Source organism: Triturus cristatus, chromosome 1_2 (genome assembly GCF_964204655.1).
Source record: "Triturus cristatus chromosome 1_2, aTriCri1.1, whole genome shotgun sequence".
Classification (NCBI taxonomy): Eukaryota; Metazoa; Chordata; class Amphibia; order Caudata; family Salamandridae; genus Triturus; species Triturus cristatus.
The window spans coordinates 341,975,826-341,989,986 of record NC_140580.1 but is presented as its reverse complement, the minus strand read 5'-3'; the positions used below and the strand labels follow the sequence as shown (position 1 = coordinate 341,989,986).

At 42.1% G+C, this 14,161-nt stretch overlaps 1 protein-coding gene across 1 annotated transcript in view; it reads right to left on the bottom strand.

The window, feature by feature from the left end:
- Nucleotides 1-381: 381 nt before the first annotated feature.
- Nucleotides 382-14,161, bottom strand: part of LOC146867288 (uncharacterized) — a 192,288-nt gene continuing 178,508 nt past the window's right edge. The window contains exon 6 of the mRNA XM_085620769.1: nucleotides 382-1,329. Coding sequence (XP_085476895.1) covers nucleotides 1,181-1,329 — 149 coding nt within the window. The 3' untranslated portion in view covers nucleotides 382-1,180. The remainder of the gene's footprint in view (nucleotides 1,330-14,161) is intronic.

The window sequence follows — 14,161 nt, the reverse complement described above, 5'->3', positions numbered from 1 at the left end:
TGGACTTGCTACAATGCTGACAATGTTTGTATTATGCATTCTGATTTTAGTAGTGGCTCGTATACTGCATTTCAGAGCACGTTAGTTAAAATGAACATTTTGAACTGACTCAGTTACTCTGTCATTGACACATATTATGGAGCACTAGAGTTGACACTATCAACCAACTGACCACAATAACAAACAATCCTATTCTGATCTTTTGTGGAAGATAGAGAAATTATGCCACTGAAACAGGTAGAGAGAGATTCAAGCTCAGCACATTGCGAGTGTGTAGGCAAATTTGTATGTACGTGTACGTGTGTGTGTGTGTGTGCGTGTGTGTGATCTATACCCAAGGCAGCTTAACGAATGCCCGATTATGAGACCAGAACAAAAACGTTGCATGCAATATTTATTTATTAATTTAAGCAGACATTGGGCCATGTCAAAATGGTCAAAAAAGGAAAACATTGTCCTCATTATTTCCAGGTAGATTGAAACTATGAAGACAGAGGAGAGGACAGTTGTGTAACATTAGCCCCTGTGATGCGGGATGCCCCCTGACCTCCAGGGGGTCTCATCAGCACAGTGCACTGACTGGGTCTGCGACCAAAGTGGTAGGGGGTTTGCATTGTTTTCTTATGCCACTGGGAGAGGAACTGGGCAGAGAATCATTATCCAGGTCGTGGATGAAAGACAGCACTGTGTATGATAATTTAGAATTAAGGCTGATGGTGCTAGGATGATCTCTGGAGACAATAGGGTTGTAACCAAGCCACTGTCTCTATGGTCAGTTTGAGTTGAATGGAATCGCTGCATCTGACTTGGACAGGACTAAAGCAAAGAGGGCACTTAAGGGAATGTGAAGAACAGAGTGGGGATCACTCTGGTAGGGAGATGCCCATGATGGCTTTGGGGTCACCTGGGTAGAAATTGGGGGATCACCAGCTCCAACAACGGGCTAAGAGAAGAACCATGTGGGCAATAAATGGCATGGGTGAATACCATGGGTTTGTATAGTAAGCATCTTCCACTAGTGTGGCTTCATTCCATTTGGGAGCTATCCGGTAGTGTATAATCACACTGGTTTTGAGGTGTCTGCATTTTCCTTTGGCACATGTGCCTGTGCTTCCTTGGTGTATTTTTCTGAAGCGATGTCTGTTGAGCTGGATGGAGAGTTGGCGCTGGCATCGCTGTTCTATGTACACTGCGGCTTTTCCCCTTTGCAGGTACTATCTAGTTTAAACGTGTTTCTCATTTTATACGTGGTTAAGTTCTCCTTGAAGCAAACAGCCGCTGCTTTGTCACACTCACAAGCCTTTCGTTGGCATCCCATAGGATGGTCTCCTGTAATGAAGCACAAACAATTAGATTAATTAAAACCCAAGCCTGAACAGTCCAAAGACATGAGACCAAAGATAAAAGCATCAACTAGATCTTTGGTGGCCCACTGCCATGCGCATTCATTATCCATCTTAAAATGTATAGCTTAACATCATTCTCAGTCTTAGACAGCCCAGTTGGCAATGGTACAGGTGCAGAGTCCATTTCAGAAAAAATCCCTTTCTGACACTGAAAACAATCTTAAAAGGACTGTGTCCTCAACATACATTCATCCCTGCACTGCGCCATGTTGTTTTGAAGAAAAAGATCTATAAAACACTTAATTCTCAATTAAAATCCTTCCCAGCTCAGTGTCAATACCCTCCTCACCTGGGACAGTTCTCACTGTGCCCTGTTCTGCACCATTTCCTTCTTTGGTGAACAATAACTTTCGAGAGAATTTTGTTGACAATGTTTTCATTCACAAAAGCCCGACGAGGCTAAAAGATATCAGAGCTCACTAGCAAGACACACCCACTTGTAGTTAGATATTTATTTTTAGTTAAGAAAAAGGTTACCTTGTCTATTAAATATAGAGGTATCAAGGTAAAAATAAATAGAGGCACTCATTAGAACTACCAGCATGGCATTTATGCACGAGCTGTCAGATTACAGCACACACGAATATCAACAAAGTCATTAGGGTAAGCAAGACTAACACTAGTGAACAACAATTTGCATGATTATAATTCAAAAACCTAAAAAATCAGTGCAAAACCGTGTTGTCATGCAAATCTCCCTAAACAATATGTCAATATAAAGCTTGAAACATTAATACATTATAAATATAAAGAATAAAATATAAACAAAGTCCTGCTTTATGAAACACACAAAATGGTATATTAATTCAGTGCCTTTGTCTACATATTCACCCAGCATTCCCTGACTAATCAGTCTCTCTACACCCGTGCCCAGGTGACCAGACATTTTTGATGAAACTCAGCATTGCTCTGTTCAAATTTTACATTAATAATCAGGGCCATGGTTATGTTGTCCATCAATGCAATCTTGACATCCAGTTCAACAAAATCTTGGAGGGACAGCTCACATGACATTACAAACCCTACAAACATATCCAGCGCCTCTTTAAGGATTATCAATTTGCCCCTATAATTGACAACACTCTCACTCCAACTAAGAGGCTCATTACGATGTCGGGCGGAAAGCCTCCTCCTGAAGGTCGGAATGCGATCGGAACTTAAACCGTCCGGTCACTCCGTATCGGTTTCGAGTGACTCGCAGAGTATTCGTGTTGGTCAGAACCGCATTGTACACCCCTATGGAAAGCGTTTCTGCCCTTGGGATTACAATGTCGTTTTCCAACAGCCTTTCTACGTTGGCCTGTCTGACACGGAAAGGCTATCGGAAAGTGACTTTTAGTCCCCTGGCAGGGCCCCCTTGGCCCGCAGCCTACGGTTGATGGCCGAGGGGGTACTTAAGGGACCCCCTGTAAAACCCTGCACTGTGTGGCAGGAACCATGGGGTGCCTGTCATAGCATGCAGGGTATACTGCAATCACCCCATTTCCCCATAGGAGCCTGTGTTATGGCTGGTTCTCAACCGTAAGACAGTCTTCTAAAGGAAACAATGGGAATCTGACCGAACAGTGTTCGGTTGCATTAATAATCAAGTCGGTCGGTTCTGAATCCGAGATGGTGTCCGGCGGAGGCTTTCGGCTGAACATGGTAATGAGCCCCTAAATCTAGGAAAAAATGAGAAATTCATTGGGTTGTATATTTTATTGTTTTCTAGCAATGTCCAAAAAATCCTTTTCTTTTTACTAATATTTGTCGTTTTTATAGAATTTTTTGTCATCCATACTGTGCAAGAAGCCAATGGAAATACCTAAGCCCGGGCGGGTAACTACACTCCACCAGTGGAGTTTACGTATTTTGCATACTCCACGTTCCGTTGCGAACGCAGAGTTTAGACAAAACTACGACTTCGTGGTGGAGTGTAGTTAGCCGGCCCCTCCACCCTCCCAAAAGTAATTATAAAGTAATAAAAAAGGCACTTACCTGCCGTGGCTGCCTCCTCCTTGCCATGGCCGCTCTCCTTCCTCGCCATCATTCTTCTCTGATAACCCCTACATTGTACGTCTTGCGACTGCACATGTGCAAGAAGTACAACGTAGGGGTTATCAGAGAAGAAGGACGGTGAAGACAAGGAAGGAGAGCAGCCATGGCGAGGAGGAGGCAACCACGGCAGGTAAGTGCCTTTTTTCTTACTTTAATGTTTTCCTACTCCGTGGAACTCCGCATAGAGGCACTCCACCTGCTCTGCCCGGGGTTAGAAATAACCTGTTAATGAGACAAAAATGTTTTGTTGAAGTCATTGTCAATGTTTAGGTGTGGAGATACAGAACTACCTGGCCTACTCGTTCGATAATCAAGACAAAGTGTTAAAGTTTTGTTTAAAGAAGAGAACTTGGAGGACCCAGAATGAAATTGGTCACTAGGAACAAGGCACATTGATCTGCCTTAACCCCTTGCATGCCCGCCCCTTTCCCCACCCAGTGCCGCGCTTAACATTAGCGGGCGGAGTTCATGACGAGCTGGACTCGTCATGGGCACAGCGCCACCGCAGCCCATGACGAGTCCAGCTCGTCATGGGCACTGAAGGGGTTAAGGAATCTCTGGATATGTCTAAAGCAGTGGTTCTTAACCTTCAGGCTTCTGTGGACCCCCAGTAAATAACTACTGGATGCCAGGGCCCCCACCCTAAGCAATTTCTATGATTTGAACAAAAGTATAATCAAACAAATGCAAAAATAATGCAACATTAATTAATTCACAAAGAAAACATAAGCAAAAATTGAAACTTTAATTTTCCATGGGAAAGATGGAGCTTTTCAAAATGTTTTTTATTTACAAAAGAAATGAAGCACTATGCTAGATTCTAACATAACACTTTGTCTATTTTGCGCCTAATACGAGCTCTCTTTTTGTTAGTGCATTCCATTGCTTAAATAGAGTCCACCAATAAACCATTGTATAAAAATGTATATTAATTTTGTTTATAAATATACAGCTTTTCAAATAACCCTTTCAAGACTTTTCCCTCCTCTACCACCCCCTTGTATCATCTCAAACCTTTTACAATTCAGATTGCCCAAACAAGCCTTTCTAAACCCTTCCCTCTGACTCTACCCCCCTCTACTCATCCCAACCTGCTCCTGCTGTTATGATCTCTGCATAAACTCTTTCTTGACTCTTCCCTTTTCTATCCCTCCACTATCCTTTTCAATCCAAATAACAGACTCACATGTCCAACGCTCAAATAAATTTCATATTTCACTATACTAATTCACCACTAATCATGTTTGGGTTCCGGAGTAGCACGCTACTCTTCGAAGAGCACTTTGATGTCTCATCATCAGGGGTACCAAGTGCTATATAAAAATAAGCTCCTTCCTCTTCTTTCCCTCCACTATCCTCTTCAACCCTAATACCAGACTCACATGTCTACCGCTCAAATGAATGCCATATTTTCCTGTACTAATTCACTACTAAATGTTTTTGGGTTCCGGAGTTGCGTGCTACTCATCGAAAAGCACTTTGATGCATCATCAGGGGTGCCAAGCACTATATAAATGCAATTACAATTACTAAATTCCATTAGCTGTACCTGCAGCGCTCCCATGAATCAAGCAAAGGATACCAATTTAGCTTAGTTAATTTTTAGCCTTCAGTTTCACATTCCTTCACAATTACTGAACATTTTAAAGTGTTATTTTTTTCTAATATATGTATGTATTCTTTATTCAGCTAATAAAATATAAGTTTCTAAACCGTATGGGAATCCCTGATTAGGCATAGCTGACCCCAGGCTAAGAACCAAAGGTCTCGAGGGTTCACAAGAATTGCCTTTCTTTTGTGAGAGACCTGAGGATTTCAGGATGGACTAGTGTGCAACATTAACAACATCCTAATAAAGGCTGGATACATATACCTGAACCAAAATTCAGTGACAACACGTGTTATCATTTAACCTTGGCGTATCCTACAATTAACCATGAATACCTGATCAGTGGGTCAGAGCCTATATTTTCATAAAGAGGTCAAATTAATGCCACAATTTAATGTGTTGCATTTAGGAGAATTGAATTTGTTTATTTTCTGTCCATTATCTTTCTACTGTTATAATTCCTCATCTTTTGCATAGCTAATAAATAGTAATTGGCATAAGAAAATTAGTCTGGAATATGTTGTAATTGTGTACGCTTTTAAATTATAATAAAATGAAATGGCGATCATTCTTGTGAGGTGTGCAGTTAAAAAGCAGGTTAGTGTCTTCATGGAAAAAATGTATTCGTAGATAAAAAGTAAGGTCCAGTGAGTCCAAACCTTGTACTCCAGTGTGAGGGTCAGGTTTTGCTATGCCCTTCCCAAACATCAATGGACAGGTAAATCAAGGGGAGCAATTAACAGGCAATGAAACACTAATGCTAGTTTACCCATTCGATGTTCAGAAAACAATCTAATTTCAAAATTATCATTCTAGCCCTTTCTCTACAGAGAGTGGTTTGTGCTATTTGTTATCAACTACTTAGGACCCGATTACGATGCCATAGGAAACAGCTCCGACCCTCGGTCGGAGTTGTTCATAAAGCATCGTAATCTCCTGTTTGGATTCATTTCCGACCTACCCATTGGGATGGAGTTGGTCAGAAATGAACCCAAACAGGATTTCCGAATGGCTTACGACGGGCTCAGAGAGCCCATCTGCCATTTGGGAAGGGGCCTGTAATTTCAAGAGTGGCTCTTTCCGCCCAAGGTATTACGATGGCAGATTCCCACAGCCTTTCTGTACCGGCCTTTCCGACACAGAGAGGTTGTGGGAAGTCGATTTTGGGGGCCCCCAGCAGGGCCCCCATGGGTACAAGTCCTCTGGATGGCAACTTAGGGGGCACCTATGGTGCCCCCATGTTGATCCCTGCACCCGCTGGCAGGCACCTTGAGGTGCCAGCCACAGGGTGCAGGGATGAACTGCACCTCCGCTCTTTACCATGAGAGCATGCATTGCAGTTGGAATACATGCTCCCATTGTAAAGAATCGGAGTGCGACCGAACAGTGTTCGGTCGCATCCTAATTGCTCGGGTTGGGACTGCCGAAAGGAGGTTGGTAAGTCCCAGTTCCCAAACAATGTCGGACAGACTCAGGTCCCTCTGACATCGTATTCCGGCCCTTAGTTGGAGACTGCCAGACATACATTACAAAAATAAATTTTCTGGCCTGGCAAAGGAGAGAAGAGGGAACATACAATGTACTGAAGCTTGTCTGAATTGAGGGGTTGGTGGAGAGATATGTTGAGTGGGAGAGCAGAAAAAGGGCATATAACATTTGTCTTTTTTATTAAGCTTACCAGGCAATCCCATGACATCAGAGACACCATTTTCAAGTCCTGGTTCTTCTTTCAACAGCCTAATACATACTGGGATTTGTAGTCGGACATAATCTGAATTGAATGAATTGGACTACCACAATTGAAAGCAATGATTTTTAACAGGAATCAACAGAACTGGAGCCCGGTATCCTTGATAATAGCCATAGTTTTTACAGGGCGACATTGGCAATGTATCTAGTATCGATCACATACTTCCATATACTTAGCATCTGTCTCTCTTTAGGAAGATAAACTCGCCTTTCAGACCCAGATTTTCCAAGTGTGAATATACGCTGGTTCTTTTCACCTCTCAAAAATCAATTCTGCTTCAGGTTGGAAGGCATCATTTCTCACTGTTGGAGAAAGGAGTAGTGCAACATGCAGCATGCCAATGCCCAAAGTTCCCTGTATTCTACATTCCAATTTGACGAACAGTTTTCATTTACACCATATTAAAATGTATATGTCTTCTTTTCCCGTGGAACACGACAACCTAGGGTTTAATCCCAGTTTCCTCATAGACCAATGTGATGCTCCTGCTACAATAAAAGTGCTGTGTATAAGATGCACCGCTACTCCTTGTAGCCTGTTGATAATGTATCAGATAAGTAATATAAACTTGATATACCCTTGAGGAGCGTACTCTCGTGCAGTAGATGCAGTACCCGAACAAGCTACGCTATTGGTTTTGGACCCAGTGAGCTGTGGATGACACGTAGATCATGGTATAGCAGTTTTGGCTGGACGATACCTTCTGTATGGGAAGCAAGGCTGAATTGCATGTTTTTGATCTCCCTCTGCAAAAAAATGGAATGGAATGTGCCCATAGAAATTCCCAAGTGAACAACTTAATTGAAGCATCTCCGTCCACCATTTTAAAAAAATACTTTTTTCTTTTTCCTGCACTGAGGAGACACTTTCCTCATATGCGGTCTCCTAAATACACCTGCTGCACCTGAACACTATTTTGAACATCACAGGTTAATTTTAGAGTGTAACTTTGACATCCTGTATCTTACTTGCTTTGATGAGACAAGCACCATAGCAACCTCATTGTAATGGGTTATCAAGGCTTTTTGAAAAATGACGAAAAGGAGGAGGGCTGAATATAATTGTTAACGAATACCTTGCAATAAAATAACTTGATACTCCCCCCTCTGGGACAATCCAAAACCGGGTTAGTCCAATCGATGTATCTCCACTTTAAACTGAATACTTTATGGTGGTCCACAAACCCTGAAACCATAAAAAAACAATACTGATCCCCATTTGGATTTGAATTCCTCATTATTAGACTATTGTGAACAGCATTATGGGGGATTTAATTTATGGCTAGACTGTGCCTTTGATCACAAGGCTTTGCAGGTTTGTGACGATATCTTATACATGCATTTAGGGGGACATACTTTGTACTTGTTCTTTACCTCAAATGAAAGGTCTTTTGGTATTTCTTCTCAGAACACATTTTCTGGTCTGACTGTTGCTTTGCTTTTTGCTTATACTTCTCTATCACAGTAAAAATGCCCCTGTCCATAAATAAAGAAACATAAATGAGATGCATTGAACTTCGAACGCCTTCCGAAACACTTCAAACTTCTCAACATCCATTCCTATTAGCCCCAGGTTGAATATTAAAGCAGTTTGTACGAAGATTAGACCAGCATAGCCCAGAGTCCCACCCTAAAATATATCATCGACATTTAAAAAAAATAGTACGCTGATAAAGTGGGCAATCTAAAAGAAAAGATAGAAAGTAAATGTTGAGGGAACTTTTACCTTCAATGTAAACTCCTCTTCTGAAAATACAGCAGTAATCACAAACTCACATATTAATGACATAAGCATTGGTAATTCATGGGTTTTGCGTATGTATTGATTAAAGAGCTGTTTGCATCAATCATTGTCCAGAAGGAGGAAAGAGCTCCCTGACAGATAAAACGGGAGTGGAGCGGCCAGAGCTGCTGACTCTAGAGCTGGGAATCTCGGTTCCAATCTCGGAACATCCAGTGATTTTATGCAAATCACGTAATCTCTCCAGGTGATGAATTGTTATATAAATATGCTGCAAGAGTAAAAGGCAAAACTTTATGAAAATATAGTTCCACCAAAGCTGATGTTAACAGTATTTCAGTGGCTGGAAACTGATCAGAGAAGCATACGAGGAATAAGCATTGGTAAATGCAGTTAAATATGCTACAGTCAATACAAGTGGAGGAAAGGTAAGTGGCACACTCAAGAACCAATTAGAAACCAGGAAAAAGAGCCCCTTTTAAGTTTATATTAAAAACAATAGATTTCTCAAGCACAGAACAAGCATTGTGCAGGTAAAACCTAAAGAGAGCCTTCTGTTATAGTTGTTCATCTCTTGCTGCAAGCCCTTTGAGGGAAACCTGGAAGATAATAAATGAACTTCAGAGCTTTGAGTCTTCTGAAGATAACAGTTCTTTGTAACAATATATTTGTACCACTAGTGTGGTTTCTTCAGTCAAAAGCTAAATAAAATGGAGTTTGAACCTAGCAGGAAGCTTCTTAGAGCCGACACAGAAAACTCTATGTTGACTCAGGGGTTAATTCTTCCTTTGAGAGTTTTAGAACCAGCTCTAATGCTGGAACAATTAATACAGTTAGTAAAAGCATGGTTCCTGAGTGCATGTCCAAGATGGATGCAGAGTGAAGTGGCTCCGTGCACACAAGCCCGCCCAGCACCATTTTGACGACTCTCACTCTGCACAGATGGCAATCGCCACACACTTTTGCGGAATTGCTCCACCTTTTGAGGTACTGACTGGGGGCATTCCTGACTACTCAGGAGCCATGCCCCGCCCAGGCCTGAAGCCGCAGTCTCATGCACCACACCATGGGATCCTTTGGCCTGGCCGGGCCTGACCCACGGCAACACCCACCATGCGTGCTCCCCGTTGTGCCTGGAGGATCGGGGACTGCAGCCTGTGTGAACCCAAAGCTGCGGCCTCGCGCACCACCCTCTATTGCTCGGATTTACACCTGAGACACAACATGAGATTGTCGCACACGGTGCAGCCAGCACTAAAAGCTTTAGAAACACCTGCTGCAGCGTTTCTTTCCGCCGGCAATTACCAGGCCTCACAGAAATGTGTAGGAAACTTGTGTGATGAATTACCATCCTGGAAAGAGATCCGTGTTTTGTATAGTTGAGGTTGTGACCTCGGTGAAGTTAGTGCAGAGGGTTAATATGCCTGCTGCAAAGAACATGTACGAAGTTGATTACAGAGTGCATAGGATGGAAACAGATCTGCAGATTAATGCTTTCAAAAGAGACATCCGTTGGTGACTTGCAATTTATAACTTAAAGTCCTAATATAGAATAGTGAACTATTAACTTTCAGCCCAGAACTGCATAAACACACCGACAAATATACATTACAAAATTGATTAATGTTGCAAAGAGGGTACATTTGGCGAAAAGATCCGTGTTTTGTATAGTTGAGGTTGTGACCTCGGTGAAGTTAATGCAGAGGGTTAATATGCCTGCTGCAAAGAACATGTACAAATTCGATTACAGAGTGCATAGGATGGGAACAGATCTGCAGATTAATGCTTTCAAAAGAGACATCCGTTGGTGACTTGCAATTTATAACTTAAAGTCCTAATATAGAATAGTGAGCTATTAACTTTCAGCCCATAACTGCGTAAACACACCGACAAATATACATTACACAATTGATTAATGTTGCAAAGAGGGTACATTTGGCGAAAAAACGATTCTTATTATTAAAGGAAGCTCCCAACTTTGCTGTTTCTTTTTCGATACAACTTACCGATTCACAAGGAACGTAGGGCTCACGTCTGGCCAGCTGCAAAAGTGAGAGGGAAATGGCAGGAGGCACGCTGGCTGACACCTTTTATATCCCACCCATATGTTTTTACAAGGGTGACGGTAAATTAGTACATTACGTATGGTTTGAAATGTACGTATTTTGTAGGGATAAATACACAGCCAAGGGTGACGGTAAATTAGTACATTACGTATGGTTTGAAATGTACGTATGTTGTGGGAATAAATACACAGCCAAAAAAAATGGAAATAAAGGGGAATAGAAATAAAAGAATTGCCGTCAGGGTTAAGGGGAGGGTGCGCAGGGTAACAGGGACGCGATAATATCGCTTGACAAGTTTTCCTTTAGCATTATTATTGCACAGCATTCAATGGTTTACTGATTTTAATAAAGCAAAAATATATAAATGTTTCTCTGTCAGCCGGAGCCCTTAGGTTTGATGTGGAACGGGGGTAGGTGGGACAAGTGGATTTTACAGGACATGTAGATCTCAGTGGCATTTTGTCCCTTGGACAACTAGATTATTTGGAAAATTCCACACCCCTAAAATAAAAGACCGGCATCGCGCCAGAGCCCACGCCCCCTCCTTGCAGCACTCTGCAAACGCACCCCCTGGCCAGTTGTAAGTTGAGGAATTAATTCCCCTTCAATACTGAGAGTCCCTGAGGGCCAACTAGCCCAACAGGTATCTCCAGTATGCGCCAGGGAGCTGCGTTGCAGACAGGTGTTCTGAGGCCACGCCCCTTTTTACACCTCCATGCAACGCAGCTCTGTGGCGCTTACTGGAGGTACCTAGCGGGCTAGTTTGACCCTAGGGACCCTTAGGATTCAAGGGGACTTAATCTCTCAACTCAGAACGCCCACATGCCCTGTGGCGCGTTTTTAAGTTGGGGAAATAATTCCCTTTCAATCCTGAGGGACCCTGGGGTCCAACTAGCCCACCAGGTGCTTCCAGTAAGCACCACTGCTCTGCGTTGCAGAGAGGTGGTGCAGGCCGTGCCACTTTTTACACCTCTCTGGAACGCAGCTCTGTGGCGCTTACTGGAGGTACCTAGTGGTCTAGTTGGACCCTAGGGACCCTCAGGATTCAAGGGGAATTAATCTCCCAACTTAAAACAGCTACAGGGCGTGTTTACACAGTGGGGAAGGGAGGGGACGGGGCATGAGGTGACGTGTTCAAACACGCCCTGTGGTGCGTTTTAAGAGGTAGTTTTAATCCCCTGCCGTATTATATACTAGGGGCTTACAGAGGAGGTCATGCTAATCACAGGGGGACCCCAACACATAGTGTGCCCTAGTGTATGTAGGTGTTTTCACTGCATTCTGAGTATCTTTTAACATAGCACTGGCTCTAGAACTGGTTAGTCAGACTCAGTTACCACCAGTATCCGATTTTGCAACAAGGCTTGTTTCTGCTCTTCTGTTTGTTCTTTCTGCACGTTATACTTCTTCCTGCACTTTTCTTCTTCTTTGAGGACTTCTGTTGCTTCATTCTGCATTTCTTTTTTTTCTTTCTGTGCGTTTTTCCTTCTTTCTTCACATGTCCTATCTCTGTAGGCATAGCTAGAAATTAGCATTTAAAAAACCTTTGAAATACACTGAAAAAAACATAGGTTTCAGGCACGTTATAGCTAGGAATTAGCATTTAAAAAACCTTAGAAATTCACTGAAAAAACCATCGGTTTCAGGGGCGTTATAGTTAGCTGGACTTTTCACTCGTACAAAACCATAGAAATTCCCCCGTTATAGTTAGTTCAGCTAACTATAACTCGCGCACCCGCAATGCACTGCTGATGACGTCACATATTACATCACTCATGACATGGTCAGTGACATCACTCATGACATCACTGATAACATCACTGATGACATCATCCTTGTGATAGAGTGGCAGACCTCCTCTCCCCCTAATATAACCTTTGATACACACATTCAAAAATAGAAATTAAACTTTTCAAAACAATGGACATACCAATACCAGTTACAACAACCTATTCAGTAATTGTAAGAGCCACATCCACATCCACTCATTCACCAACAGTCCTATACAGTCACTCATACATGTACTCACTCATCATATGTACTCATACACCTATACATCCTGTTACACAACGCCACTCATCCATAGAGTTACTCACACACATAGTCACTCATGCTAATAAAGAATCAAACATCCGTTTACCTGCATATACAGTTATACACACACCACCACGCTTACTTCTACAGAAACTTACACATACTTAGTCTTTTTAACAATCACTTATAGAAACACATACTTATTCATACAGGAACTCTTTCAATCTCTCACTCTCACATATACTCACTTATATACACCAATAGTCACATATACTAGTTTAAAACATATGTAGTTACTCATAGAGACACTATTGAGACAGTCATTCACTCACTAACACACCCATGCACACACTCATCCACCCATACAGTCCTGCACACATGCTGTCTTCAACAGTGAGTCACTCATTCATGCACCTATGCACTACGTAATACCCCTCACCGAACCATACAGACATCAGACACTTATACTGATACTCAAAAAACCAACTAATAACCTATATAGACACTCATGTAGCTACTCACCAACCCATGCAGCCACTTATACACAAAGTGAGAGACTGATACAGATATTTACATATTTAAACATTACTCACTAAGCCATGTATTCACTAAGATACACTTAATCAGTCAGTTATACAATCAATTTTTCAAAAACAAATCATCCATTTAGACACTTATATACCCATTTATTCTTCCATCGACCTTGAGATATACATATATAAAACATATGTAATTTTAAGAAAAACACACATTCTTTGGATGATGTCATCAGTGATGTCATCAGTGATGTCATTTGAGATGTCATCAGTGATGTCATGAGTGATGTCACTGACCATGTCATGAGTGATGTAATATGTGACGTCATCAGCAGTGCATTGCGGGCGCACGAGTTATAGTTAGCTGAACTAACTATAACGGGGGAATTTCTATGGTTTTGTACGAGTGAAAAGTCCAGCTAACTATAACGCCCCTGAAACCTATGGTTTTCTCAGTGAATATAGATATATATATATATTATCTACTGGCGGTTGCCGGTAGATAGTTATAGTTAGGACCGAGCTAACATAGGAAATCTGAAAATTCTATTTTGAATAACTTTGGCGCCCGTTGACTTATCTTCGTGAAATTTTTAAAACTAATGGGGCGCTCTGCTCAGCTCCTACCCTGAAAGTCTCGGGGTGATCCGTCAAGCGGGGGCTGAGAAAAAAGGGGGGTCTCAAAACGCGTTTTCCCCATGCATTTTTCCATAGGACCTTTAGTCGTAGGTACAGCCCGAACGGCTGAACAGAATTACATGAAATTTGGCAAAGAGGTAGTCCTCAGGTCAGGCATGTGCCTTCTGCATATATGGTGTCAATCTGTTCAGTAGTTCCTGATAAAATTACAGTTAAAAGTACATAAATATCTATATGCGCGCACCGTGCGCGAACCAAATGTCCGCGAGCGTAATTCTGATTGGTGGTTAGATGTCAGTCAACATTCCAATCGGTCGAAATCAGGAAGTGTCGGACGCCATTTT